Genomic DNA, 26,451 nt, shown 5'->3' with positions numbered 1-26,451 from the left:
TGGGCCATCCCGCCTCTCTAGACTACTCCCCCAGTCGCTAACAGGAGCACCCATACCCCATTGGTTTGTCATTACATTCCACTCTGGCCTAGTAGAATTAGGGAATGTCTTGGGGTATGTCATGCTACGCTGTTTTCCACACAAAAATTCTAAGATAAGTGGTACAATAGTACCACTCCTACGTTGAGGGGGGAGTATATTTGACAGAACATTGGGGAGTACAGCCAAGTTAGAAAAGTTTAATACTATACAATCTCCTTTGAACTTTTTTGGTCTGTTCCCTTTCCAGGGTACCCTTCTGGCCAGCTTGACCTCTCCTGCTAACTGTTGTTTCCCCCAGGGAGCCATCTGCATGTTACCTGACAACCAGTGCAGGGCTTTACTTATTAGGGATTTTGAGGATTCTAATTGATCAGGTCCCAGAGGAGGTGCATTTGCCAATACCAACACCAGAGGTGAGGCTTCCACTATAAATTGCAAGGAATCTTTTTCTAGACCTGATGTAGTCGTTACAGTTGGTGTTGGTAGGGGGACTTCTCTTATCTCTGGCCGATTATGTTCTATTGCTGGTGCATGTCCAGGGAGGATAATCAGCGCCACATTTTCACCTCCCTCTGTCCCGCACATAGAGCAATCTTTATTTGTGTGGGCTAGATTTGAAACTAGGGTTGCTGTGTTAGCCACCTCCTCAGCTATCTTTTTCTGGGCCCCACCCAATTTCTTTACTTCAGCGGTGAGTTTATCTATTTTAGCCACCAGCGGTTTAATGATAGTCTTGATCTTACAATCGATCATATCCGCTATCCTATTGAATAACTCATCTTCCATGATTTGTTTTTCGCTGTCTTCCCCGTACCCCCTACTTTTATCCCTTGTTTTCACCGGTGATGCAACCCTTTTTCTCCCTGGTCGTGACCCTCCACGATTAGACTGAACTTTTCTGCAAGTTCTAACCGCCCGAGTTGCAGGCACAGGGATGGGAGGTTCCTCTACTATTGTGTCCACTTGTGTGTCCACCTGTGTGGGGGGATCCACTACTGTAACATCAACCTGTGACTCAGGGTCAATTTCTTGGTCTGTTTCTGGGTCAACCTCTAAAAGTACACTTTAATTTAAAGATTCGCTATCACATAGATCTATGTCAGGAACTTCATTGCCTACAGCCTGAGATGATATATCTACCCATGGAGAGTTTGGAGGTGGGCTCAGGGAATAAAGAATGGGGGATTGACTTAGTCCTAGCGACTGCCTTCTTTCACTGTTAATTTTAGATACTACCTGGACCAAATAATTATCCATAGTATTAGACACTGCGGCAGGAATCTTTTTTGGCATACTATATATTGTTAATTGTGGCACAATTTCAATACCATACAATAATAGTGTACAATGTAGAAGAATGAAACTAGATAATGTTCCGCAATGTATCTTACTTTAGGGGGGTATCTTAGTATTAACACAGGCAATATGTCGTGCCCGGTCCAGTCACGACCTGTCTCGGACTGTCTAAGACTGTCCGCCCTTTGTCCGGGCTTCGTCCCGTGCTTCGTCCCGCACGCGTCCCGCTTCGAGGAGAGCCTAGACTGCTTTTGTAGCCCTCAGCAGGCAATGGGGCGTGGCCGCATGCGGGAAGAGGCTACAGCTGTTTCTAATGCCTCGCAATCCCGCAGCAATCGGCGGCACTCCGGTGGAGCGAGAGTGGCGCTTGTAGGCGTCCTTTAGCGGCCCCAGCAACAGTAACAACAGGACTCCAAGTCCTCCGCAGATCCCAGCAGCAAGTTTTTCAGCAAGTGAGTGGCACCCGCGAAGCGGGTGCGGCGACAGGTTATGGTCTCGGCAGGCAAGGGGGCGTGGCCGCTGCGGGAAGAGGCTACAGCTGTTTCTAATGCCTCGCAATCCCGCAGCGGTAGAGGAGCAATCGGCGGCACTCCGGTGGAGCGAGTGTGGCGCTTGTAGGCGTCCTTTAGCGGCCCCAGCAACAGTAACAACAGGACTCCAAGTCCTCCGCAGATCCCAGCAGCAAGTTTTTCAGCAAGTGAGTGGCACCCGCGAAGCGGGTGCGGCGACAGGTTATGGTCTCGGCAGGCAAGGGGGCGTGGCCGCTGCGGGAAGAGGCTACAGCTGTTTCTAATGCCTCGCAATCCCGCAGCGGTAGAGGAGCAATCGGCGGCACTCCGGTGGAGCGGGTGTGGCGCTTGTAGGTGTCCTTTAGCGGCCCCAGCAACAGTAACAACAGGACTCCAAGTCCTCCGCAGATCCCAGCAGCAAGTTTTTCAGCAAGTGAGTGGCACCCGCGAAGCGGGTGGCGCGAAAGGTTATGGTCTCGGCAGGCAAGGGGGCGTGGCCGCTGCGGGAAGAGGCTACAGCTGTTTCTAATGCCTCGCAATCCCGCAGCGGTAGAGGAGCAATCGGCGGCACTCCGGTGGAGCGGGTGTGGCGCTTGTAGGTGTCCTTTAGCGGCCCCAGCAACAGTAACAACAGGACTCCAAGTCCTCCGCAGATCCCAGTAGAAAGTTTTTCAGCAAGTGAGTAACTACAGGACTAGCCCAAGGGCTCTCTGAGGGTTCAATGACTCCCAACTCCAACATCTTTTGAACTGCTTTCTTAATGCAGTCCCTGACGTGGCCAGGTTGCCTGTAGCTTTTACTCTTGACAGGCAGACTGTCACCAGTGTCCACCTCATGGGTGCACCAGTTTGTCTGACTGGGGGTCAGTGAGAACATGTGTCTAAAGGATTGAAGAACCTGTTTACAATCCTTTTGTTGATGCTCAGAGAGGCTGTCAGAAAAGACTACATCATCTACTGACCCATCATCAGGGTTCTGAGTGAGCAGGTCTGGGAGAGGGTCACTCTCTTCCTCCTGACCCTCATCTGTGGCCATGAGCAAGCCCATGTCCTCCCTGTTGACAGATGCCTTGAGCCTGTTTACATGAAGCACCCTGTGGGGGCTCCTGGGAGTTCAGACGAATACTTTGAGGTGCTGACTCGCACACCTATTTAAACACGTTCGTCACCACCTCAAAGTATTCGTCTGAACTGTCATCCTACCTGACTCAGCACCCGTAAAAAGTGTGGAATTTCGAAGAACGATGAGAACGCATTAACTACATACTAACTTGAAATGTATATATTGTATCATTGGACATTATGACACCATGGAATGTTTCACTTGTTTGATCCCGTTTAAATGTTTTGCATATTTATTAGTTTGTGCCGAATAACAGCCATATGTATTAACAGCGTAGCGATTAAACATCCGAGGGTAGGGCGGGGCAAAGAATGGTGACCGAAGGGGGTTGGACTACGATATGACGTGAGTTCAGAAGGGATACAATGAGGCCAGGAACATTAGGTAGATTGGCAGGTTTCAACCCGGTGAGAAAAAGACGCAGTTAACAACCAGGCGAAGAATGTGGGCGGGATTAAGGTGTTAAAAACAAGAGACGAAACTAGAGAAGGACTAGAACTGGAATTGGGAGAGAGGATTCAGAGCGTTATGTTCGTAGTTGATGAGTGAAGAAAGGTACGTCAATATACCGCTTGTCAATCGGCCGTATGTCGGCAGTATAGACTGTTATCGAAAAGCTAGAAATATAGAGGGCATAATTTATGAAACCACTCCAGTAAGTTATGTAGACAGCATTTTTTGCACATAGAGGGAAAACACTGGTTATGGTGAGGTATAACAGGGTATGCAATGGGCGATTGAAAACTGCTTGACATTTTACATTGACATGTGAACATAAGTTCATAACGTAAATGGTAATATATTTGATTTCAACTTTACAGATTTGAACCCCTGACGAAGGGCCAGAATGGCTTGAAATGCATTGGGTTAAATACTATCATATTTCATGGAGCAAGGGATTTTACATGCTGTATTCAAAGGCGATTGGGCATTATACATGCATTTGAAAATTGAAATCACCTTGGTTTGAATATACCAACAAATGAACAATAAACTGTTTTAAACATGGAACAAAAAGTGGACTGTGGATCAATTGGTTTATGAGCAAGGTTACCAACCTGTACAACGTGATGCATCCTGGTACTGATAGTACTTTACTTATCAGTATTCCTTTTTGGCTCCTGGGAGTTCCCATGTCCACCAAGTAGAAGACCTCTCCCTTTTGCTCAATGATGGTATGGGGTCCAGACCATTTGTCTTGGAGAGCTGCTAGGGCCACTGGCTCCAACACCCACACCTTCTGTCCTGCATGATACACAGTTAGGACAACCTTTTGGTCATGCCAAGCTTTTTGAAGTTCTTGGCTGGCCTCAAGATTTTTGGATGCCTTTTCCATGTACTCTGCCATCCTGGAGCGGAGACCAAGTACATAGTCCACTATGTCAAGAGAGGTAACTCCCATCCTTCCTTTACAAGACATAGAGGTCCTCTTACAGGATGCCCAAACAGAAGCTCAAAGGGGCTGTAGCCAACCCCCTTCTGTGGGACCTCTCTGTAAGCAAACAGGAGGCAGGGTAAAAGGATGTCCCATCTTCGCCTAAGCTTCTCAGGTAACCCTTTTATCATCCCTTTGAGGGTCTTGTTGAATCTCTCAACAAGCCCATTGCACTGTGGGTGATAGGGTGTGGTAAATTTATAATTTACTCCACATTCCTTCCACATAGCAGTCAGGTATCCTGACATGCAGTTTGCACCTCTGTCAGAGACAACCTCCTTAGGAAACCCCACTCTGGAGAAAACTCCAAGTAGGGCCCTGGCCACAACAGTAGCTGTAGTGGTCCTAAGGGGAATAGCTTCTGGATACCTGGTGGCATGATCCACTACCACCAGTATAAATCTGTGCCCAGATGCTGTTGGGGGGTCCATTGGTCCAACAATGTCTACCCCCACTCTTTCAAAGGGTACCCCCACCACAGGTAGTGGTATAAGGGGGGCCTTTGTGGTGCCACCTGATTTGCCACTGGCTTGGCAGGTGACACATGAGCGACAAAAGATTTTGGTGTCTTCGGACATGTGAGGCCAGTGAAAGTGTGGGGCGAGCCTGTCCCAAGTCTTGTTCTGGCCTAAGTGACCTGCTAAGGGAATCTCATGGGCTAAGGTTAGAAGGAAACCTCTAAGAGACAAGGGGATGACCAGCCTCCTGGTAGCACCAGGCTTGGGGTCTCTTGCCTCAGTGTACAGGAGTCCATCATCCCAATATACCTTATGGACACCTGTAGCATTCCCTGCAGCCTCAGCAGCAGCCTGCTGTCAGTGGGGTTCAAGGGAGGAACAGTCTAACTGGGCCTGCCTCAAGTCTGCCCTGGAAGGTCCCCCTGTCCCAAGAAACTCAACCTGTTCAGGTTCAAGCTCTTCTAGGACAGTTCCTTCTGGGGTCTTTGGGTCAGCCTCCTGTGAGAGCTGATCCTCAACCTGAGGCAGGGGGAAGGCTCAGCCTTACCCCTACTGCTCTTTCTCTTGGTTAGTGTCTGGTCCATTCTTCCAGGATCCAGCACTAGTTCAGCTGGGCATTTCTTGGCCTGTGACCTCGTCACAGCAAGGACATGTGAGGAGAGACCTAGCATTTCTACATGAGTCCTGTACTCCACATCTTACCACAGTGAGGATTCCAAATCATTGCCCAAAAGACAATCTACTGGGAGGTCTGAACTAACTACAACCCTTTTGAGGCCAGTTACCCCTCCCCAGGAGAAGTTAACAACTGCCATACTGTGATTGGTAGTGACATTGCTAGCATTGATCACTAGGTAGTCTGAACCTAGTATTACCTGTCCAGGGTCCACAAATGTTGGTGTCACCATAGTGACACTGGCACATGTGTCACATGTGTCCCTGTAGGCCTGAGCCATCTTTCCATTAATCAAAGGCGTTTGCCTGTATTTGCCCAGAGTACTAGGACTTACAGTAGGGGTCATATCCATGTCCCCAGTACAAACAAGAACTGCCTGAGTAGGTATTATGACTAAGTCAGAACCCACCTCAGTTCCCAGGGTTAACCCAACTATAGCCTTGGGAGGTACACTACCACTACTAACTGTACTAGGGGTTGCAGGTGTCTTAGGGATAGTAGTGGTAGAAGTTTGGCCTTTCTTGGTGCAATCACTAAACCAGTGAGTTTTACTTTTACAGTATTGGCACCAGGGTTTCTTTGGACCATCATTATTCTTCTTTTGGGGATTCTGGGACCCACCCTCCTTAGATTGTTGGGGCCCTGTTGAAGTCTTCTGATCATTTTGCTTATTCTCATTACCCTTCTGGTCTGCTTTCTTCTGGCCACCACCCTGGTTCTGATTCTGCTGCTTGACCCTTGTCCTGACCCATCTGTCTGCCTTCTTTCCCAATTCTTGGGGAGAGGTCAGATCTGAGTCAATCAAGTGCTGATGCAACAACTGGTTCTGACAATTATTTAAGATTTGCTCTCTCATAATTAGATTATACAATCCTGTGTAATCAGTAACTTTACTTCCCAGTAACCAGCCTTCAAAAGCCTTAGTGGCACAATCAACAAAGTCAGTCCAATCTTGAGCCTGAGTTTTCTGGGTGTCTCTGAACATCAACCTGTACTGTTCAGTTGTTAGGCCAACCCCATCAATCAGTGCAGTTTTCAATACTTGGTAATCATTAGCATCCTCATCTCTAACAGTGAGGAGCTTTACCTTCAAAGGAGAGCCACAATATAGCTGCCCGCTGACTCTGGGGTACCTGCTGTACTTTGCAGGCTCTCTCCAGAGCAGTTATCCACTTGTGGATATCATCTCCTGTCTTATAGGAGGGCACTATTTTACTCAGGTGTCTATAATCAAAACTCCTGTCTTTATCCTTAGGGATACTGCTGCCACCAGTGGGTGTTAACCCACTCAACTGTTGCTCTCTAGCAAAGGAAAGCTTCTCTTTGGCAAGGGCAAGTTCTTCCCTTTGGATCCTCGGATTAACTTTCTTCATCTTTGCTTCATGCTCTCTCCTCTGAGGGGAAGTCATTCTCCTCTGAGCAGATGCATGAGAGTGCACAGATCTATTGGAGTCCCTAGAAGGAGATCTATCTCTCCTAACCCCAAAGTTAGGCCTGCTAAGGGTCAGCACTGGGGGTCCCCCAGTTCCTTCCCTATGTAGGTCTAAGTTGGCCCTTGTTAGTCTGCGGACTAAAGGTTGCCTATTGTCTGCCTCATCCCCAGATGGTTCCTCATCCTCCTCCTCCTCCTCATCTACATTCTCTGTTTCAGGGAGGTCTGGATCACCACGAGTACCTTCTAAGGGGGGCATGCTCCTATCTGGATTAGAGGGGTCTGTGTCAGCAGCCCTTCTGGTATCATATGTCTCTAAGAGACCTAACAGAAAAGGAGTGGTAGGGTTAGAACCCTGTTTCAATTTCCTGGAGGTACACAATTGTCTCATCTCCTGGAAACTGAGAGCTGCATATCTGGAAAGGACCTGTGGAGGGTCACTAACCACTAGTCTCTGAAGACTCTCCATGGGTAGACATGCGTTCTAGTGAGGTGTAAGTGATGCACCTACCTACACTATGGGTTTTCCTACTGATCCCTTGCTAAGAGTTGTAGTCAGGGTGTGCTAGGCCCTTTCTACTACAACAGCTGGGTCAGTAGAACTCAGAGTATTTCTAAGCTTGTTATATGTACCTATAGTACCTATGTGATCTTTCAATCAATCAATCAATCAATCAAAAACATTTGTATAGCGCACTACTCACCCGGAGGGTCTCAAGGAGCTTGGGGAGGGGGGGTCCGCTGCTCGAACAGCCAGGTCTTGAGCTGCTTCATGAAGGCGAGGTGGTCTTGGGTCAGGCGGAGGTGGGTCGGGAGGGAGTTCCAAGTCTTGGCGGCCAGGTAGGAGAAGGACCTTCCTCCTGTGGTGGCTCTTCGGATGTGGGGGGCGGCGGCGAGGGCGTGGCTGGTCGATCGAAGCTGACGAGTGGGAGTGTAGAAGTTGAGGCGGCTGTTGAGGTATCTTGGGCCTTGGTTGTGTAGGGCTTTGTGTGCGTGGGTGAGGAGGCGAAAGGTGATTCTCTTGTTGACCGGGAGCCAGTGCAGGTCTCTCAGGTGTCCGTAGATGTGGCTGTGTCGGGGGATGTCGAGGATGAGTCTTGCGTTCTGGATCCGCTGGAGTCTCTTCGGGAGCTTGGCGGTATAGGGCGTTGCCGTAGTCCAGTCGGCTGGTGACGAGGGCCTGGCTGACCGTCTTCCTGGTCTCGGTGGGGATCCAACGGAAGATCTTACGTAGCATGCGCAGGATGTTGAAGCATGTTGAAGCATGACGAGGAGACAGCGTTGACTTGTCTGGTCATGGAGAGGGAGGAGTCCAAGATGAAGCCCAGGTTGCGTGCGTGGTCTGTTGGTTTGGGTGCGCTGCCCAGGGCGGGGGGCCACCAGGAGTCGTCCCAGGTGGAGGGTGAGGAGCCCAGGATGAGAACTTCCGTCTTGTCTGAGTTCAGTTTCAGGCGGCTGTTCGTCAGCCACTCGGCTACGTCTTTCATCCCTTCGTGTAGGTTGGCTCTGGCGGTGGCGGGGTCGTTGGTTAGGGAGAGGATCAGCTGGGTGTCGTTGGCGTAGGAGATGATGTTGAGGTTGTGTTGGCGTGCGATGGCTGCAAGGGGGCTCATGTAGACATTGAAGAGGGTGGGGCTGAGCGAGGAGCCTTGAGGAACGCCGCAGATGACTTCGGTGGCTTCTGAGCTGAACAGGGGTAGGCGGAGTCTCTGTGTCCTTCCGGCGAGGAAGGAGATGATCCATTCTATTGCCTTCTCCTGGATTCCGACGTTGCTGAGACGCTGGACTAGGGTGCGGTGGCAGACAGTGTCGAACGCCGCGGAGAGGTCCAGGAGGATGAGGGCCACTGTTTGTCCGTTGTCGAGCAGGGCTCGGATGTCGTCAGTGGCTGGGATGAGGGCGGTCTCGGTGCTGTGGTTGGCCCGGAAGCCAGACTGCGAGAGGTCGAGGGATCCGTTCGTCTCGAGGAAGGCGGCCAGCTGCTTGTTGACGGTCTTCTCGATGACTTTGGCCGGAAACGGGAGGAGTGAGATGGGACGGTAGTTTTTGAGTTCGGTGGGGTCCGCTGATGGTTTCTTCAGTAGAGCGCTGAGTTTGGCGTGCTTCCAGCTCTCCGGGAAGGTGGCGGTGTCAAAGGAGGTGTTGATGATGTCCCGCAGATGGGGTGCGATGACAGCGTCGGCCTTGTTGAAGACGTGGTGAGGGCAGGGGTCGGTTGGAGATCCGGAGTGGATGGAGTTCATCGTACGGATGGTGTCTTCAGTGGTGATCGGGGTCCAGGCGCGGACGGTGGTGGTGGGGGGCGTTGGTGCGGTCGTGGGGTGCGTCGGTTGTGTGCTGAAGCTGTTGTGTATGTCTGCGATCTTGTGTGGAAGTAGGAGGCGAGGGAGTTGCAGAGGTCTTGAGATGGGGTGATGACGTTGTTTCCGGCGTTGGGGTTGGAGAGCTCTTTGACGATGTTGAAGAGTCCCTTGCTGTTGTGTGCGTTGTTGTCCAGTCGTACCTTGAATGCAGTTTTCTTGGTGGCGTGGATCAGTTGGTGGTGTTTTCGGGTGGCGAGCTTGAGGGTGGTCATGTTGTCTGGTGTCGGGTCTCTGCGCCATGCTTTCTCGAGGGCTCGGCAGTTCTTCTTGGAGCTCTTGAGTTCGTCGGTGAACCATGGGGCTTTCTTGCTGCCGGGTCTGCTGGGCGGGGTCCTCAGAGGGGCGAGGTCGTCTGCGCAGTTGCTGATCCACTTCGTGAGGTTGTTGGCGGCCTGGCTGGGGTTCGCTGAGCTGGTGGGTGGTTCCTGCTCAGGGATGCGGCAAGCTGGTCGGCTGTGATCTTGTTCCAGCTTCTGCGAGCAACCTGTTGCTGGTGGTTCAACTGATAGTTCAAGATTATATTTGGTAAAAACAACAGCAAGCTCAAATCCCAACCGCTGCACACCAATGTGAGAAGTTGGCCTGATATATGATGCTCACTAGTTCTAGTGATCACCTTGTAGCAGTCCAAACAACCCTTATGGTGATTGGTTGTAAGTCAACCTTATAGACCAGCTATCCTAGTGGTAGCATGGACAAAGCAGTCTTAGGCTAAACTCTTTTGGCATGTGAAGCCAGCTGTTTTACCACAATAGAACACCTTGAATACCAGATGAAAGGACACCACAGAGGTTGTTATGAAAATAAACAGTATATTTATTAATAACAAACACCTCTGAACTCTTTATGATGTCAGAGGGCTAAGCACATGGCAATCTCTTAGGAAAAATACGATAAGTTGCACAAAATTACAATGGTGCCCTAGGGGCACGACAAACCATATACTAAGTAAGTGGAATGTGAAAGTCGATAGAAGGAATGGAGCTGTCCAGAGGCTGGAGGTTCGCTAGGACTACACTATCTTCACCTTAGGTAAGTAATAGGAGGTCCACGGGACGCATGTGCAGAGTGTGAACTCACACGCAAGATGCGTAACAACGTCTATGGACAGTACAGTTCAAGTCAAAGGTGAGTAAGGACAATCCTGACTAGGTAGGACTAAAACGACTGTGGAACTGGACACTAGGACAGTTAAACTACCCTTGAGAACCGAAATGCTCTTGTTACCTCACCCACGGGCTGCGGGTGCAGAGGTGTCAAAGTGCGTCGGGTTCTCGCGCTGAAGTCTATGGAGCCTGAAGGAAAAGATGCCTAGGCGACCAGGAGGAAGATGTCCGGTGCGATCCAAGGGTGGATCGGTGAAGAAGAGGACCTGAAAGCAGAGAGGACAGTGTTCAAAGTCACAAGCCAGTGACCGGTGTGGAACCAGGAAGGAACCAGATGCTGTTGTCACGATCAGGTGAAGAGTGGACGCTTGTCTCTGCAGCCACGTGGACCAGGAGGTGTCTTCGACGACCAGGATGGAGGCACGAGCTGTCCCACGCAGGCTCTTGCTGTCGGCGGTGTTGGATCCGGAATCGGCGTCAACAGGCCTTGGCAAAGGCAACCCACGCGGTGAGTGAAAACGGCGTCTGGAGTGGACCAGGAGGGTCCGGAGTGCTCCTCTTTTGGAAGGGAGCAAGGGCCAGTCTGGAGCAACCAGACCAGCAGTGAAGGTTTCAAAGTTCGTCGTCTAGGAGGCCACTAGCCAGTCGGCAAGTGACCAGACAACGCGTCAAGCAGCAAACAAGCAGAAGGGCCCCACGCAGATCTCGTGGATGCTGGAGGGCTGGTCTTCGGTGCAGGAGCTGCTCGGGTTGGGGCTTCTTAGTCCCCAAAGCACTTCGTCGAGTTTACCTCGGGAGTCGTGCTGGAAGCGAAGTGCAGGTTCTTTCAAGATGGCCGGTCCCACGTCTCTCGTCGCACCCACGGATATCAGCTGTGCTGCAGATGTGAGTTGAGGTCGGAGAGGTCTGGGAATCCGGGTCTCGTCGGGCTCTGAAGTCTGGATCCTAGAAGGATGACGACAAAGGGAATCCGCTGGACGCTTGATGGTGCCTACAGTTGCAGGGTGGACACTCCTTGCCCACAAGGGAGATTTCTTCAGTCTTCTGTGGAGCAGAACGTCGAAGTCCAGAGTTTCTTCTTGTAGAGTAGTTCAGGATTAATCTAATTTGGAATGGGACCAGCTCCTACCTTTATCCTGCTAAAGGGGGCTGCAATACGACTAGGTCCCTCCCATGGGTGGGACCAGGAAGGGGGGTGGTTACACCCCCTCTCCTTTGTCCGGCTTCACGCCAGAACTGGGGTAGGGATGCCCCAGCAACTGGTTTGAACTGGTGTATGCACAGGGCACCTTGTGTGCCCCAGGCATGTCTCATTCCTTTCAAGCCTGTCCTACCCAATACACAAAATCCTGTCTGGGGTGGTGCTAGCACCTCCCAAGGCAGGAAACCCTTTGTCCAAGCCTCCCTCCCTGGAAGGACTCCCAGCAGCAGGAGGTCAGACTTGTGTCTGTGGTGGCAGCATCCATTTTGTGATGCCAAGGCTCGAGTTAACTTTAACCGGGGTTCTCAGTTACATACATCTTGTGTCCCTCTAGAAGGGTGGAATGCTACCCCCGTTGCCAGAATTGGCGAGGGGGTAGTATTCCAATTCGTATCACACCTTACTCGACATGTTTTGATAATGTTATACCAGAGTTAGCATTTAACCGCGAGGTTGATAATGCACTTAAGAGTATATGGTATAGCGTTATCATGGAACAGCTATTAGGACTTGGTTCCGCAAGCTGCAGACGGGCTCAGCTCATGCCAGAGCACCATCTCACATAATTCCAAGCACTCTGCCTTCAGGATTGATAAGGCCTGCCATAGGAGTGACTGATAGGAGAATATGTGTCCATTTTAGGGTTAGATATAGGTATACTATATCTATAGCAAAGGGTGATTACACCACCTTGCCCCAGCTGTCGTGCAGCCAGTTGAGTCAGATTTGGATGGCCAGCCAGGGGTGGCATAATACATGCTGCAGCCCCTGGTAGGCCCTGGGTACACCTATGCCCTGGGCACCTAAGGTACACTGTACAGGGACTGATAAGGTGGCCCAGTACCAATTGGTAAATGCACCTAAAGTACATGGTTGTCAATTTAGAGAGTGAACAGCTAGGCTGTGGGTCTGATTAGCTGGCCCACAGCCAGGGAAAGTCGTAAACCAGTGAAGCAAAAAGCAAAAATATGGGGTGACCATAGGATTGCAGACCCCACTCTCCTACAATCTACCCCTAGATGATATCTGTAAAGCAGCTATACGGTCTACACCGCACACATTTACAAAACACTACTGTGTAGATGTGCAGGAAAAACAACAAGCTAGCGTGGGCCAGGCTGTACTTAAGACATTATTTCAAACTGCTACAACAGATACACGTGGTCGCCGCTAAGGGAGAAAAACTGCTGTGCAATCAATGCACTAGTGTGTGGTCTGAAGCCCATATGCCTCAAACGGAAAATGCTACTTACCAGTATGCATCTGTTCTTGGCATGTAGGGCTGCGGAGCCACACACGTCCACCCGCCTCCCCGGCTACCTATATCTGTTCCAGTAATATCTTAATTAGATACACAAGTCATGGACATCCTTTTCTGTACTCCTACAACTCCATCATTTCCCCAATGGCGAAAAACAATCTGGCGATGGAGTCTATGCCCATGCGCACTACGATCTACAGGAGGAGTCATCCAACAGACAAAGACTCTTCCAAGACAACAACAAAGTGTAATCATCCGGGCCCACCACCAGATGGTGATCTATGCAATAGTGTTAGGCTCAGCAGCCCTACATGCCAAGAACAGATGCATGCTGGTAAGTAGCATTGTCCTTTCTAAGTAAGGTGTTGTAAGAAAGCTCTGTGTATCGGTTCGAATGGGGGGCTCATCCGTTTTGAGAGCACCACATTGAGTTCCCATGGAGGGGGCGGTGATCTTACCAGGGGGTATACCTTGTTATGCCTTCTAGGGAATCTTTGACCTCAGGCATTTGAAAGAAAGAAATCTGTGGAAGTTTTTCTGTAAGCTGGAATGCCTGCAGGGTGTACCTTTATAGAGAAATTGCAGCCCAGACCTTGCTAAATGTAGGAGATGAGGTAAGATTACACTACCTTGCCCAAAATAGGATGATGACTATTTAGGGCACACTACAAGAAGAACCGTTTCCACTTGAATGCATAGTATTTTCTGGTTAATGGCCTCTCGGACTCTCTCAAAATGTCCATACAGTCTTGCGAGAGTCCTTATTGTCCATACTGGAAGCATTCAGGAGCCATGCTGTCAAGGACTGCGAGGGCAGGCTGGGGTGGAAAATCTGCCCTCCGAACTTGTTAAGCCGCTCCTGTCTGCATGGCAACCTCTTGTGTGGCCTTTCTGATAGACAAGTCCGGGAACCACCACTGGTGAGGCTGTTCCAGTGCTTTGAGATTCATTCTGGTCTTGGACTTGTACAGCTTGTTGATTACTACAGGAATCAATGGAAATGGGGGAACGCGTAGAGAAATCTCCTGGACCAGTTTATCAAAAGGGCTTTCTCCTTCGATCCTGGTTGGGAGAACTTGAATGCGTAGTCTTGGCATTTTATGTTGTTTTCTTCTGCAAACAGGTCAGTTTGCAGCTGCCCTCATTCCCAAAAGATGTCTTGTGTGACTTCTTTGTTTAGAATCCAGTTGTGAGCTTTGGCAAAGTTTCAACTGAGAGCGTCTGCTTGGGTGTTTAGTGACCCTGGCATGTGAATGGCGGAGATGTTGGGTCTCTGGCAGTTAACCGCTTCCAGATAGCTTGTGCTTCCAGAGATAGACAATGAGACCAAATTCCCCCTTGTTTGTTCAAGTAATGCATTGTGGTTGTGATGTCCGTTTGTATCATGAGAGAGCTAGTCTGTAGGGATAGATAAAAAGACTTGAGTGACAGATGTACTGCCCTCAGCTTCAGCATGTGGAAGTGTTACAGCTGCTACTTGTTCGACCACAGCCTTGAGTTTGTAGAGGCCCTTGTGAGCCCCCCAACCCTGAAGGGAAGCATTCGTGATAAGAGTGTGCGTGGGAAGTTCCTGTGAAAGGCAGCTTCTACCAGTAGGTGTTGGCTCTGCATCCACCATGGAAGCGACTGTCTCGTATCTTGTGAGAGAATCACTTTGTCTTCCCAGAGGTGCAAGAACTGAGACCACTGATCTTCCAGAGCTCCCTGTAGAGGCCTTGTGCAACCTAGCATTGTGGACAATGAAGATGCCAGAGGCCATCAATCCTAGCAGAGACGCCACCTGTCTGGCCAAAGGATGAGGAGCATGGAGGAGAGTGTCATTTTTCATACTGATTGAAAATAATCTCTCCGCCGAAGGATGTTTCATTTGTGTCTAGAGTTGCTCACAGGTAGGGTATATTTCGAGTTGGTAATTGACAAGACTTCTTGAAATTGAACTATAGTTCCAGATTTTGCAGGATTTCGAGGCAGATCTGAAAATGTTCCTCCAGTAGCAATGGGGAGGCGGTTTTGATCAGCCACTCATCGAAGTAGGGATAGACGAATATTTTCTTCCTCCTCAGGGATGCTGCGCCTACTCCCATGCCTTTTGTGAAAGTGTGAGGTGCTGGTTGGAGCACAACCGGCAGTACTTTGTACTGGTAGTCTTTGGATGGCACTTTGAAGCACAGAAACTTCTGATGTTTCCTGGTGATCGGAACATAAACGTAGGCATCCTGGAGATCGATGGAACACATCCAGTCCACCTGATGGAGTTGGCGGTAGATCTGATGAAGGCAAGCATCCCGAATTTCTCTTTGCGTATAAACTTGTTCAGACATCTTAAGTCTAAAATGGGTCTGTATTTTTGATTTGCACCTTTTTTCTTCACTAGGAAGTAGCAGTGAGTAAATTCCCAGTCCCCTTTGAGAGAATGGGACTTCCTCTATGGCTTCTCTCGAAGCAGACTGTCTACTTCTGTAATACGACTTGTTGATGGCAAGATATTTTCCTTGGTGGGACAACAGAAGGAGGGGACTTGAACATGAGTGAGTTACCAGTTTGAACAATATTCAAGACCCACTTGTCGCTTGTTATCTTGCCCCACTCATCCATGTATTTGACGATACTTCCCCCCAACCGGAGCAAGAGATCATTGCTTGGCTGACATCTTGGAGGAGGATGAGGGCGGACGAGGGCTCCTCTTCGTCGAGCTGGTCGCCGGGGATGATAGTTTGATCGGACCTGGTACTGCCTTTGTGGAACCCAGTGAGGGGTTTGAGCCCTCTGTTAGTTTGAACGCCGATCATAGAGCCTGAATCTGCAATGAAATTCTATATATTTGGCTAGGCCCACCGCCTTGAGCGTATCTAGCTCAGTCTTTATTTTGACCACCTCATCACCCCCTTGTGTTCCGAACAGCGAGTTTCCAGTGAATGGCAGATTTAGTAATCTGTATTGGGCTCATGCTTCAGATCTGTAAGGCGGAGCCAGGAGGAACATCTTACACAAATTCCATGGGTATATCCATGACCTGAAATGAAATGAAATGAAATAAAACTTAGACCGCGCAAACTTTGCCCGAAGGCGTCAAGGCGCCTACAAAAAGAATCATAAAAGGCAAAACCAAAGAACTAGGGGTAAGCTTTGACAAAGAGCCATGTCTTCAGGGCCTTTCTGAAATTTTGTATTGAGGGCAGAGTCCTAATTTCTTGGGGAACCATATTCCACCATCTAGGAGCAAGGCTGGAAAAGGCTCTACCTCCCCACTTAGTCCTTCTAACTCGGGGGACTGAAAGAAAAAATGTGTTTGACAAGCGGAGATTTCTAGAAGGGGCATAGGGAATCAAGAGATCTTTTACTCCACCAGTCTTGTTTCTATTCAGGGCTCCATAGACCAAACAAAGGACTTTAAAGGAGATCCTGGCATCAATTGGAAGCCAGTGCAAGGATTTCCTGGCAAGAGTTGCTGATGACCTCCTGGGTAGGTCAAGTACAAACTTGGCTGCGGCGTTTTGCACGGTTTGAAGTCTTTGCAACAAGCATTTATTAACTCCAGCGTATAAGGCATTGCAATAATCAAGCCGAGAGCCTATCAATACTACCACTGTTCGTTGCCTGGCTTGCACGGACAGATAGTGCTTAATTTTACGCAGGATCTTAATAATGCCCCAGCAAGTGGAGATGGTCCTGTTGACTTGATGACCCATATCAAGGGCCGGATCGATCATGACCCCCAGGTTTTGTGCTACGGGGGTTGGAACCGGGCAAGTCCCCAGAGATACAGGCCACCATTCCTGGGACCAGATATCTTCCTTCTCGCCGAACACAAGGATCTCCGTCTTTTTGCCATTTAGCCTTAATGAATTGTCAATCATCCATTGCGCGACTGCCTCCATACAGTGTCTGAATTTGGAGGCAGAAGAGCTAACAGGCTGGGCGAGAGACAGCAAGATCTGAGTGTCATCGGCGTAGGAGACTACCTCCATCCCTAAAGATCTAATAAGCCTGGCCAGGGGGGTCACATAGATGTTAAACAGGGTCGGGCTTAACGCCGACCCCTGTGGGACCCCCCACTTCACAGGCAGGGATGGAGATAGGAACTCCCCCAGCTTTACTCTCTGTTCCCTCTGGTCCAAGAAGGAGGCCAGCAAGCTTAAAGCAGGCCCCTCCACCCCTATCTCCCTCAGTCGAGATGTTAAGATGAGGGGAGACAGGGTATCAAACGCAGCTGTAAGATCTAAAAGGATCAGCAACGTACTCCCACCCTTATCGACTGTGGTGCAGATGTTATCGAGCACCACAGTCAGGGCCGATTCCGTGCTGTGACCCTTTCGAAATCCGTGCTGCGAATGATCCAGGAGACCAGAGGTTTCCAGGAAGGATGAAAGATGCTGGTTAGGTGGGTTTCCAGCATCTTTGCTGGGGCTGGGAGCAGCGAAATGGGGCGGAAGTTTTTAAGCACCTCCGGGTCCAAGGTAGGCTTTTTTAAGAGGGGTTTCACAATGGCTTTCTTCCATTGGGAAGGAAAAATGCCATCCCTCATGACCCTGTTCATGAACTGGAGTAGGGGGGGGCAAAAGAATATCCTTGCATTGCTTGAGGAGATTAAGAGGACAGGGATCAAGGGGTGAGCCTGACCTAGTCCTAGCCAGGAGAACTTCCAGTTCCTGCAGGGAAAGAGGAGGAAAGCTGGGCAGAGGAATCAAATTGGGAGCTCTAACAGACACTGGGAGGGGAGGGACCTGAGAGGTGGAAACAAATGTTGAGGCCCTTTGTAGCTCTAGGGCCGAAACAATGTCAGCAATCTTGGCATGGAAATATTGGGCAATATTATCAGACAACTGTTGCGTGCCGGTAACCGGGTCGGGAATCTTCAAGAAGGTCAGTGAATCCACGATGTTAAATAGCTCTTTCGACGAGGAGAGAGAGGTAGTGAGATTAAAGAAGTATTCCTGTTTAGCTCTTATGACCACGGCCCTATATTCCCTCAAAAGAGCTTTATGGGTCTCCCTATCCCGTGTGTCCCAACTGGTCCTCCAGAGTCGTTCCTGCTTTCTGCAGCCCTGTCTTAATAGTCTTAACGACTCCAAGTACCAGGAGGCTGACGGCCTTTTTCTGGCTGTTTAGCGTAAGGAGACAGGTGCTAACTCATCCATGGCAGCAGAGGTGGCGTTTTCCAACCTCTGAACCGCTGAAACAACTTCCTCATCCATAGAGATCGCCATGGTAGGAATTAGAGGAGCTAATAGCTCGTTGGTTATCCTCTTCAGATTTCGCCTAAGTTCCATTCTACTAGGGCCAGTCGGAATATGATTAATATGAGTGATATCCAGTTTCAACGGGACGGCAAAGTGGTCTGACCAGGTGAGCGGGAAAGGGGCATCAGTAGTCAGGCGCCTATCATTCGAAAAATCCCCATCTAGCGTATGGCCCGCAATATGGGTAGCACCTTTAACTAGTTGCTGCAGGCCACAGGCAGATAGGGTATCGAGGCGAGAGAGGGTTGCATTTACCTCTAGATTATCTAAATGGAAATTCATATCTCCCAAGACTGTGACATTATCACAGCCAAAATAGGGTTCTAAAAAACTAAGCAAGTGCTGACCAAATTCTGCTCTGGGCCCAGGAGGTCTATATATGAGAATGCCCATAAATGGGACGACATAAGATGCATTAATAGAGAAATGTAGGGCCTGAATAACCTCGTGGGGGGCTGATAGAGGAGTGATGCGACACGACTGGGAATCCCTATACAAGATAGCTATCCCTCCACCTTCGCGTCCCACTCTATCATGTCTAACTAAGGTATAACCGTCCGGCACTGCCTCTACCAGATCCGGCCCAGAAGATTCTTTAGCCCATGTTTCGGTAATGAAGACCCAAGAGGGTCTACTATCCAAAACGAAATCCTTAAAGGAAACATTGTTCTTAATTAGGGATCTCGCGGTAATCAGAAAGCCATGATCTCCACTTGTGCTATTTACTGACTTATTTAAAAGACCTACGCTTTGGGACCGGAGAGGTAGCGCACCTCCTACACAACATAACCTAAAGCATGTGCAAGCGGGCGAGTGTTGGAGAGCCTCGGGAGTGAGCGAGTAGTGGCACAGTAACCAGGAAGGTTTAAGATCCAACAGGACCTGATGGGAATACCTGGTGCGACCACTTCCATTCTCTGTAGAACTAAACGCCCCCTCGTCCAGCTCGTCCTTAGCGCAGACGGGCTGGACTCTGGCGTGACTCCGGCGTTACTACGGCACACCCGCCGTGCGCATGCGCCGTGCGCTAGCATGTTGAAATAGGGCTCAGGCCAGTCAACCTGACTGCTGGAGCGCTAACCTACTATGGCGTCCAGCGTCCCTTTCTAGTTCAAGTTCAAGTTCGAGAATTTGTATAGCGCACTACTCACCCAGAGGGTCTCAAGGTGCTTGGGGGAGGGGGTTCATTATTTATCGAATAGCCAGGTTTTAAGTTCTTTTCTGAAGGAGATGTGGTTCTGTGTAAGGCGGAGGTGAGTGGGGAGTGAGTTCCAGGTCTTGGCCGCCAAGTAGGAGAAGGATCTACCTCCCATGGTGGATCTTTGGATACGCGGAACTGCGGCGAGGCCTTGATTGGAGGATTTTAGTTGGCGGGTGGGTGTGTGGAAGGATAGTCGAGTGTTGAGGCATTCGGGTCCTATTTGTAGAGGGCCTTGTGTGCGTGGGTGAGGAGACGGAATGTTATTCTCTTGTTGACGGGAAGCCAGTGGAGGTCTTTCAGGTGGCCGGTAATGTGATCTTGGCGAGGGATGTCCAAAATGAGTCTCGCCGATGCATTTTGGATGCGTTGGAGTTTTTTCTGTAATTTGGCTGTAATTCCGGCGTAGAGGGTGTTTCCGTAGTCTAGTCGACTCGTAACCAGAGCATGGGTGACAGTCTTTCTTGTCTCGGTGGGGATCCAATGGAAGATTATTTTGAGCATACGAAGAACGTTGAAGCAGGAGGATGAGACGCCGTTGACTTGTCTGGTCATCGAGAGGGAGGAGTCTAGGATGAAGCCTAGGTTACGTGCGTGGTCTGTGGGTATGGGTGCAGAGCCCAGATCCGAAGGCCACCATGAGTCGTCCCAGGCAGAGGGGGATGATCCTAGGATGAGCACTTCCGTTTTGTCTGGGTTAAGTTTTAGGCAGCTGTTTTTCATCCATATGGCTACTTCTTTCATGCCTTTGTGAAGATTGGTTTTGGCGGTGTTGGGGTCTTTGGTGAGGGAAAGGATCAGCTGGGTGTCGTCAGCGTAGGAGATGATGTTGAGGTTGTGTTGGCGCGCGATGGAAGCGAGTGGACTCATGTAAACGTTGAAGAGGGTGGGGCTGAGTGATGATCCTTGTGGTACAACGCAGATGACTTCGGTGGCCTTTGATTTGAATGGGGGAAGTTGGACTTTCTGAGTTCTCCCAGCTAGGAACGAGATGATCCAGTCCAAGGTTTTTCCTTTTATGCCGATGTTGCTGAGGCGTTGTATGAGGGCTGTGACAGACAGTGTCGAAGGCGGCGGAGAGGTCGAGTAGAATGAGGGCCACTGTTTCTCCGCTGTCCAGTAGTGTTCGGATGTCGTCTGTTGCTGCGATGAGGGCGGTTTCGGTGCTGTGTTTGGCTCGAAAGCCAGACTGTGAGGGATCGAGGGAGTTGTTGGATTCGAGGAAGGCGGCGAGTTTGCTATTGACGGCTTTCTCAATGGCTTTGGCCGGGAATGGGAGGAGGGATATGGGGCGGTAGTTTTTAAGTTCAGAGGGGTCTGCTGTGGGTTTCTTCAGGAGGGCGCTGACTTCGGCATGTTTCCAACTTTCTGGGAAGGTAGCAGAGTTGAAGGAGCAGTTGATGACATCACGGAGATGGGGTGCGATGATGGAGTCTGTTGTAGATGTGGTGGGGACATGGGTCGGTTGGCGAGCCAGAGTGGATGGAATTCATTAGGCGGATGGTGTCTTCAGTGGTGATTGGGTTCAAGGCGCTGAGGTTGTTAGAGGGCGGTTTAGGTTCTGAGGGGGGTGGAGAGGATTGTTTGTTGGAACTGTTTTCGAAGCTGTTATGTATGTCGGCAATTTTGTTGTAGAAGAAGGAGGATAACGAGTCGCAGAGGTCTTGGGAGGGAGTGATGTTGTTTGAGGCTGCGGTGGGGTTGGTGAATTCTTTGACGATGTTGAATAGTTCCTTGCTGTTATGGGCGTTGTTGTCGAGTCGATTCTTGAATGCTGATTTCTTGGTGGATCGAATCAGCTGGTGATGTTTGCGGGTGGCTGACTTGAAGGTGGTCATGTTGTCGGTGGTTGGGTTTTTTCTCCATGTTTTCTCGAGAGTACGGCATAGCTTCTTGGATTTCTTAAGGTCATCGTTGAACCAGGGGGCTTTTTTGTTGTCTTGTTTGGTGTGATGGTTTTTCAGGGGTGCTAATTCGTCAGCGCTGTGAGTGATCCATTGTTTGAATTTGATGGCAGCTTGGTTTGGGTCCGATGAGAGGGCGGGTGGGTTCTGGTTGAGCGATGTGAGGAATTGGTTGGTGGTGATTTTGTTCCATTTTCTCCAGGGGATAGGTTGTGGGGGGTTGTGGGTCGAGGTGGTTTTGTAGCTGAAGTGAACACAACAGTGGTCCGTCCAATGGAGAGCTGTGGTGTGATCGAAGGAGATGTGTTTGCTGGAGGTGAAGATTGGGTCGAGCGTATGTCCGGCTACATGGGTGGGGGTGTCAACAAGTTGTTTGAGGCCGAGATTGGCCAGGTTGTCAAGAAGGGTGGTGGTGTTGCTGTCGTTTTTCTTTTCCAGGTGGAAGTTGAGGTCTCCTAGTAGAATGTAGTTCGCGGGGGCGAGGAGAGTTGCGGCGTCATACCTAAAGCGAGTGGGGTGGGTATGGCGCGGACCAGGGGTTCTGGCGCTGGGCGCGGTCCAGGCACGGACGGGCGTAGACGGGTTTACCTTTGGCTTACCTTCGGCGCGCTAGGGGCGCCGAAGGTGCCCCTTGCGCGCCGAAGATGACGTATAAGGTGCCGAGGAGCGCACAGGAAAGCCGCTGAAACCGCGGTGTGGGCACAATTACAGTGCAAGAGTGTGGAGTCCGTTTAAAAACAAGGCATACAGTTAAAACAAAATTTTGAAATCCAATACAAAAACGGGATGATTAAAATACAGCACAGCGCTAAAGCACAGGCTTACACGCAGCAGTGGGTTGCCTTATCAAGGCTGACCTAACCTTCGTTCAGCGTTTAAATACCCTTCAGGCTCGCGCTCACCTCAGGCCAGTCAACCTGACTGCTGGAGCGCTAACCTACTATGGCTTCCAGCGTCCCTTTCTGACCCCTAAGATGGCGTATAAGCTGCCGAGGACCGCACAGGAAAGCCGCTGAAACCGCTGTGTGGGCACAATTACAGTGCAAGAGTGTGAGACCTGGCCGCCCTTTTGAAGAACCTCCTGAAAATCCTGTCTGCCCTCTTTCTGTAACTTTTTCATAAACATGGACAGAGCGTCCCAGAGTGCCCTGTCACATCCTGTCACATCTTCCTAATAATGAGGAGTGCTGGCAACCTTTATAAAGGATGCGCACATGCTGCATACCTATTTGCCCACATAGTCCTTCTCTTTGCTGTCCTTATCTGGGGCACTGTCAATGATGATGCCACAGGGTGTGTTTTTCTTGCGGCAGCTATGAGCACAGCATCCGGCGGTGAATCAGATCTCAGGAAAAAGTTGGTTGTGGCCAGGAGCCTTGAATTTGTTAAAGATACCTCATGGTGCAGCTCATAGAGTTTCTGGAGTCAGGAAACGTTGCATTGTCGGCTCCAATAGACCTGGGACCAGAGGTAGAAGTGGTCTAGATGCCGCTCTGTGATGCAGAGTTTCGAAGATGATGGAAGATCAAGTGACAGGTGCAGGTATGTCTAAATTCAACTTCGATGCACCTTTGATTAGTACATCATTGAAAGTGATGAGATCGTCTACTGTAGAGACCCTTGCAGGAGGTGAATCTGATAACGGTGAATAATCTATTACTGATGACAGAGATGGTGGACCAGGAAGTCATCCTATGCCTGTCTCGGGGAGATCTAGATGGATGAGATCAACAAGACTTGAAAAGAGTATTTTTTTTTCGGTGTCCTGGACCTTAATCTAAGCCTCTGTGGGGTCCTGGACGTGATCTGCATCCCTGTGAAATCTTAGAACTTCATGGAGACTGTCTCTGAGGAACTGAGGATGGAGCCTCCTGAGAAAATGTACAAGGAGGAGTATGTTTTGGTGGAGGCATACGTTCAGAGACTGGATGGTGAGTAGGTCTGAGAATAGTCTTTAGCCTGGACTCTGATGAGTGTCACTCCATTTACTTAGACTTTGTAGCCAATGGGGAGAGAGGTTGATGGGTGGATCAGTAGGAGGTTTTCCTGAGAATCTGGATACTCTGATGGAGGCTGCAGAATCATCACCTTAGATGAGCAAGAAACAGCTTCTCAACATCAATCTTCTTTTGGATGCCTTTGAGGTCTATCAAGATGTCTCTGGCTCAGAGGTTGGATGTTGCACATCTTTCATCGATGACAACTGTCTTGACGTCGGCAACCATCGTACTTCCTTTGATGGCGGAACTACAGCCCTTGGCTTGTGTGTCGACGACTGGCAGTGTTGTGTCGCCGTTGATGCAGTTGCCAGCGAGTGCCTTGATGTCGAGCCTGATGACTTTGACGGATGCTCCAAGTTCGACCTTCTGTGATACGTCGACGGGCTCGATGGCGGAGGTCTAGACTTCGACCTTGATGTCATCATATGGTGCCTCGACGTCGACAGTCTTTGGATTGACAGGGCTGTTGACGCACGCCTCGACAATGCTCTTTCTGACGCCGGTTGCTTCTACATTAAAATAGTTTTTGCAAGCAATCACAATGTCGATGCTTATGGCAAGCACACAGGTATTTCCCCTGATGTCGATCTCCTACTTGCCGACGACAATGGAGAAGTGCGTTTTTCATGTGCCTTTTGTGTTCTTCCTCTGCTAGCTGAGTTTTCTCAAGAGGAGGACTTTTTGATGGAGTACGTAGACCCCCATGGCCCCTGAAGGTCCGACCTTTCCTCCCTGAAGACCATGAAGTCTAATCCCCGTGAAGTAGTGTGGCTCACTGGTTAGAGGCGGCAGACCCGAGAGCAGAGGACGGCCCGGGACCAGGGTTCGATTCCCGGCGCGGCAGGTTTCTGGACCAGGGTCAGCGGACTCGATAATTCTCTCGCCTCGGTGCCCACTCTGGTCAGCGATCACACTCGGCAACTCTGGGCATTAGCTTGCCTCATCTTCACTAACGGCCCCACCAGACCGCCGGGGATGCCTGGTCTCACCCTGGAGATACCCATTAAGGGACCATCTTCAGGGAAGCCAGGAAGGGTTTCGCAGCGGTCGAAGCGCCTTGGGACCCTACGGGTAAGTAGTGCGCTATATAAATGCCAAAACAAAGTCCTTTTAGAAAACTTCTGACAGTCATGACATGTCTCTAGACAATGTGAGGAAGGTACCGTCTGAGTGTGGCTCAGACTCGGCCATCTTCTTACCACTCAAAGGGCATTTTATGATAAGAGAAGGCATAATGTGACTGATAAAAAATATTTTTCAAACAAAAAAATGTTTAATGGTCAGAAAGTACTTAAAACTGTCAAATGAAGATAAAATCTTCTGTTTTAAATAGAATTCTTTGACAAAAATGTCAAAAAGCTGTAGAGCTCAGTGTTCCAGGATCCTCACAGGAGGAGCCAGAAAAAAGGACTGACCTGTCACCTGTTAGGCATGATAGGATTGAGGACTACCTGTGAGGCACGGCACCAGTTTTCTGTTATGACTTCAATTCATCTTATTGGCTAACAAGGCCTTCCGTTCACTTCCTTGTAAATAAAGGCTTTGTTTTACACTTTAAAGTCAAATTTTCTGTATCGCAGAAATTTTGAATGGTTACATATATATATGTGTGTGTGTGTGTGTGTTACTTTTACGTACATTAATTATGCTGAACATATATATATATATTATATTTATTGTACACTTTGGATCTCCGGCCATGGGCGGGAATATTGATTGCTTATGACTACTGATGAGTATCCCCTGGAAGAGAATTCTACAAACCACTGGAAGCCAACACCAGTCCCTTGTTCTATTTCCTGTTCTCCATAGTTAATAAACTCTTAGTCTGAGTGCATTATTTGTATTTAAATGATTCCCTCTGAGAGTCATGTGGTCTTGTACCTTAGTTGCAAGAAACCTTTGCCCATTGGGATGACTTCCAAATGATCTTAAAATATAAAAGTTCGACTACCCCCACACTCACGATATTCAGTCCTGGGGGGTGAAGACGTGGCTTAACCTGAAAGGAGGTAAAAGTAAATTAATGTTGATCTGAGGTTAAAATGAAAGCACTCCTTGTAAGCCGCCATCATCGCTGATGTATCCCAACCTTAGTTAAGATTGATCACGTGTAGACCGTGGCTGACAGGCTCCTGTACATGATGTCCACCTGTGTCAGCAGACGGTACTCCCTGGTGAATATGGTTATCTTTACATCATACTTTTTTGATCTGATTATTAGGTTTTACAATTTTATCATTTCAGGCATTAATTAATAGATCAATTTTCTGCATCCTAGACCTGCAGATAGACTTTGCCGTAAAGTTGTAGGTACTTCATGAGGCATTCTTTGTAATCTGTCTTGAATCATAAACCATAACCCAGTGTCCTGCTGTTGCTCTGGTGCCCTGCTGTGTTTTTATAGCACACCCTTCACTTGTCCCATCTGCTGGCGGGCATGGTCCGGGCAGTCACGTCTTTGTCCCCCCTGTGGACTGTGCACCTCTGGTAACGTAATCACTGAGGTTGGGCTGCGAAGACCCGTGTAGTGATACCTGCTTAGTGATCGCCTTCCCATTCCTGCCGTTTGTGTTGTTTGTAAAGGTGCTTTTTCATCCCTGTCCTCTTCAAAGAGGCCACACATTGTCTGTCCCATATGCCTGCGCCTAGACCCCTTCCTCTCTGTGTGTATGGATTTGCATCGGACGCTCTCCAGTGCATTGCTACAACTGGTTTCGACAGTATTGGTCGATACATCTGTTGACTGCTCAGGCTCAGTATCTGGTGTATACAATCCCTCCCTGTTTAAGGTCTGCTTGAGGCATCATGTGGAAACAAAATGTTGTGTAAGTTGTTGTTTCTGGGACACGTTAGCGTGTTAAAGCCCGCTATCCTATTGGTTCTCTTGGGGATCATGTATGTTGCATGGGAGTAATTGAGCTGCTGGTTAAGTATCTGCCTTTGCTATCCTCCCAAGCCACGCTCAGCTCTGCTCACACCCACCTGGCTCTAGACTTCACACTGTATGTTTAATTTTGTATCACAGGACCCGACATGGATTCATTTCCCATAAAAGACGAGGAAGAGGCCTACTGTATCGAGCACCCCGGCAGTAATAACGGACAGAGCATCACCAGCCCAACAGGTGAGCAAATCGCGAATCCAAATAGTTACATGTAAGGGCATCAGGTCTGTGGATGCAACAGAGAAAGGGTTCTGGTTGCCC

At 49.5% G+C, this 26,451-nt stretch overlaps 1 protein-coding gene across 1 annotated transcript in view; it reads left to right on the top strand.

Moving 5' to 3' along the window:
- LOC147663364 (uncharacterized) overlaps positions 1-26,451 on the top strand; it is a 103,373-nt gene that overhangs the window by 70,956 nt on the left and 5,966 nt on the right. The window contains exon 7 of the mRNA XM_086950498.1: positions 26,272-26,370. Coding sequence (XP_086806624.1) covers positions 26,272-26,370 — 99 coding nt within the window. The remainder of the gene's footprint in view (positions 1-26,271; positions 26,371-26,451) is intronic.

Source organism: Lissotriton vulgaris, unplaced genomic scaffold (assembly GCF_964263255.1).
Source record: "Lissotriton vulgaris unplaced genomic scaffold, aLisVul1.2 SCAFFOLD_388, whole genome shotgun sequence".
Taxonomy (NCBI): Eukaryota; Metazoa; Chordata; class Amphibia; order Caudata; family Salamandridae; genus Lissotriton; species Lissotriton vulgaris.
The sequence above is the reverse complement of the archived record's forward strand: the minus strand, read 5'-3'. Positions and strand labels throughout refer to the sequence as shown.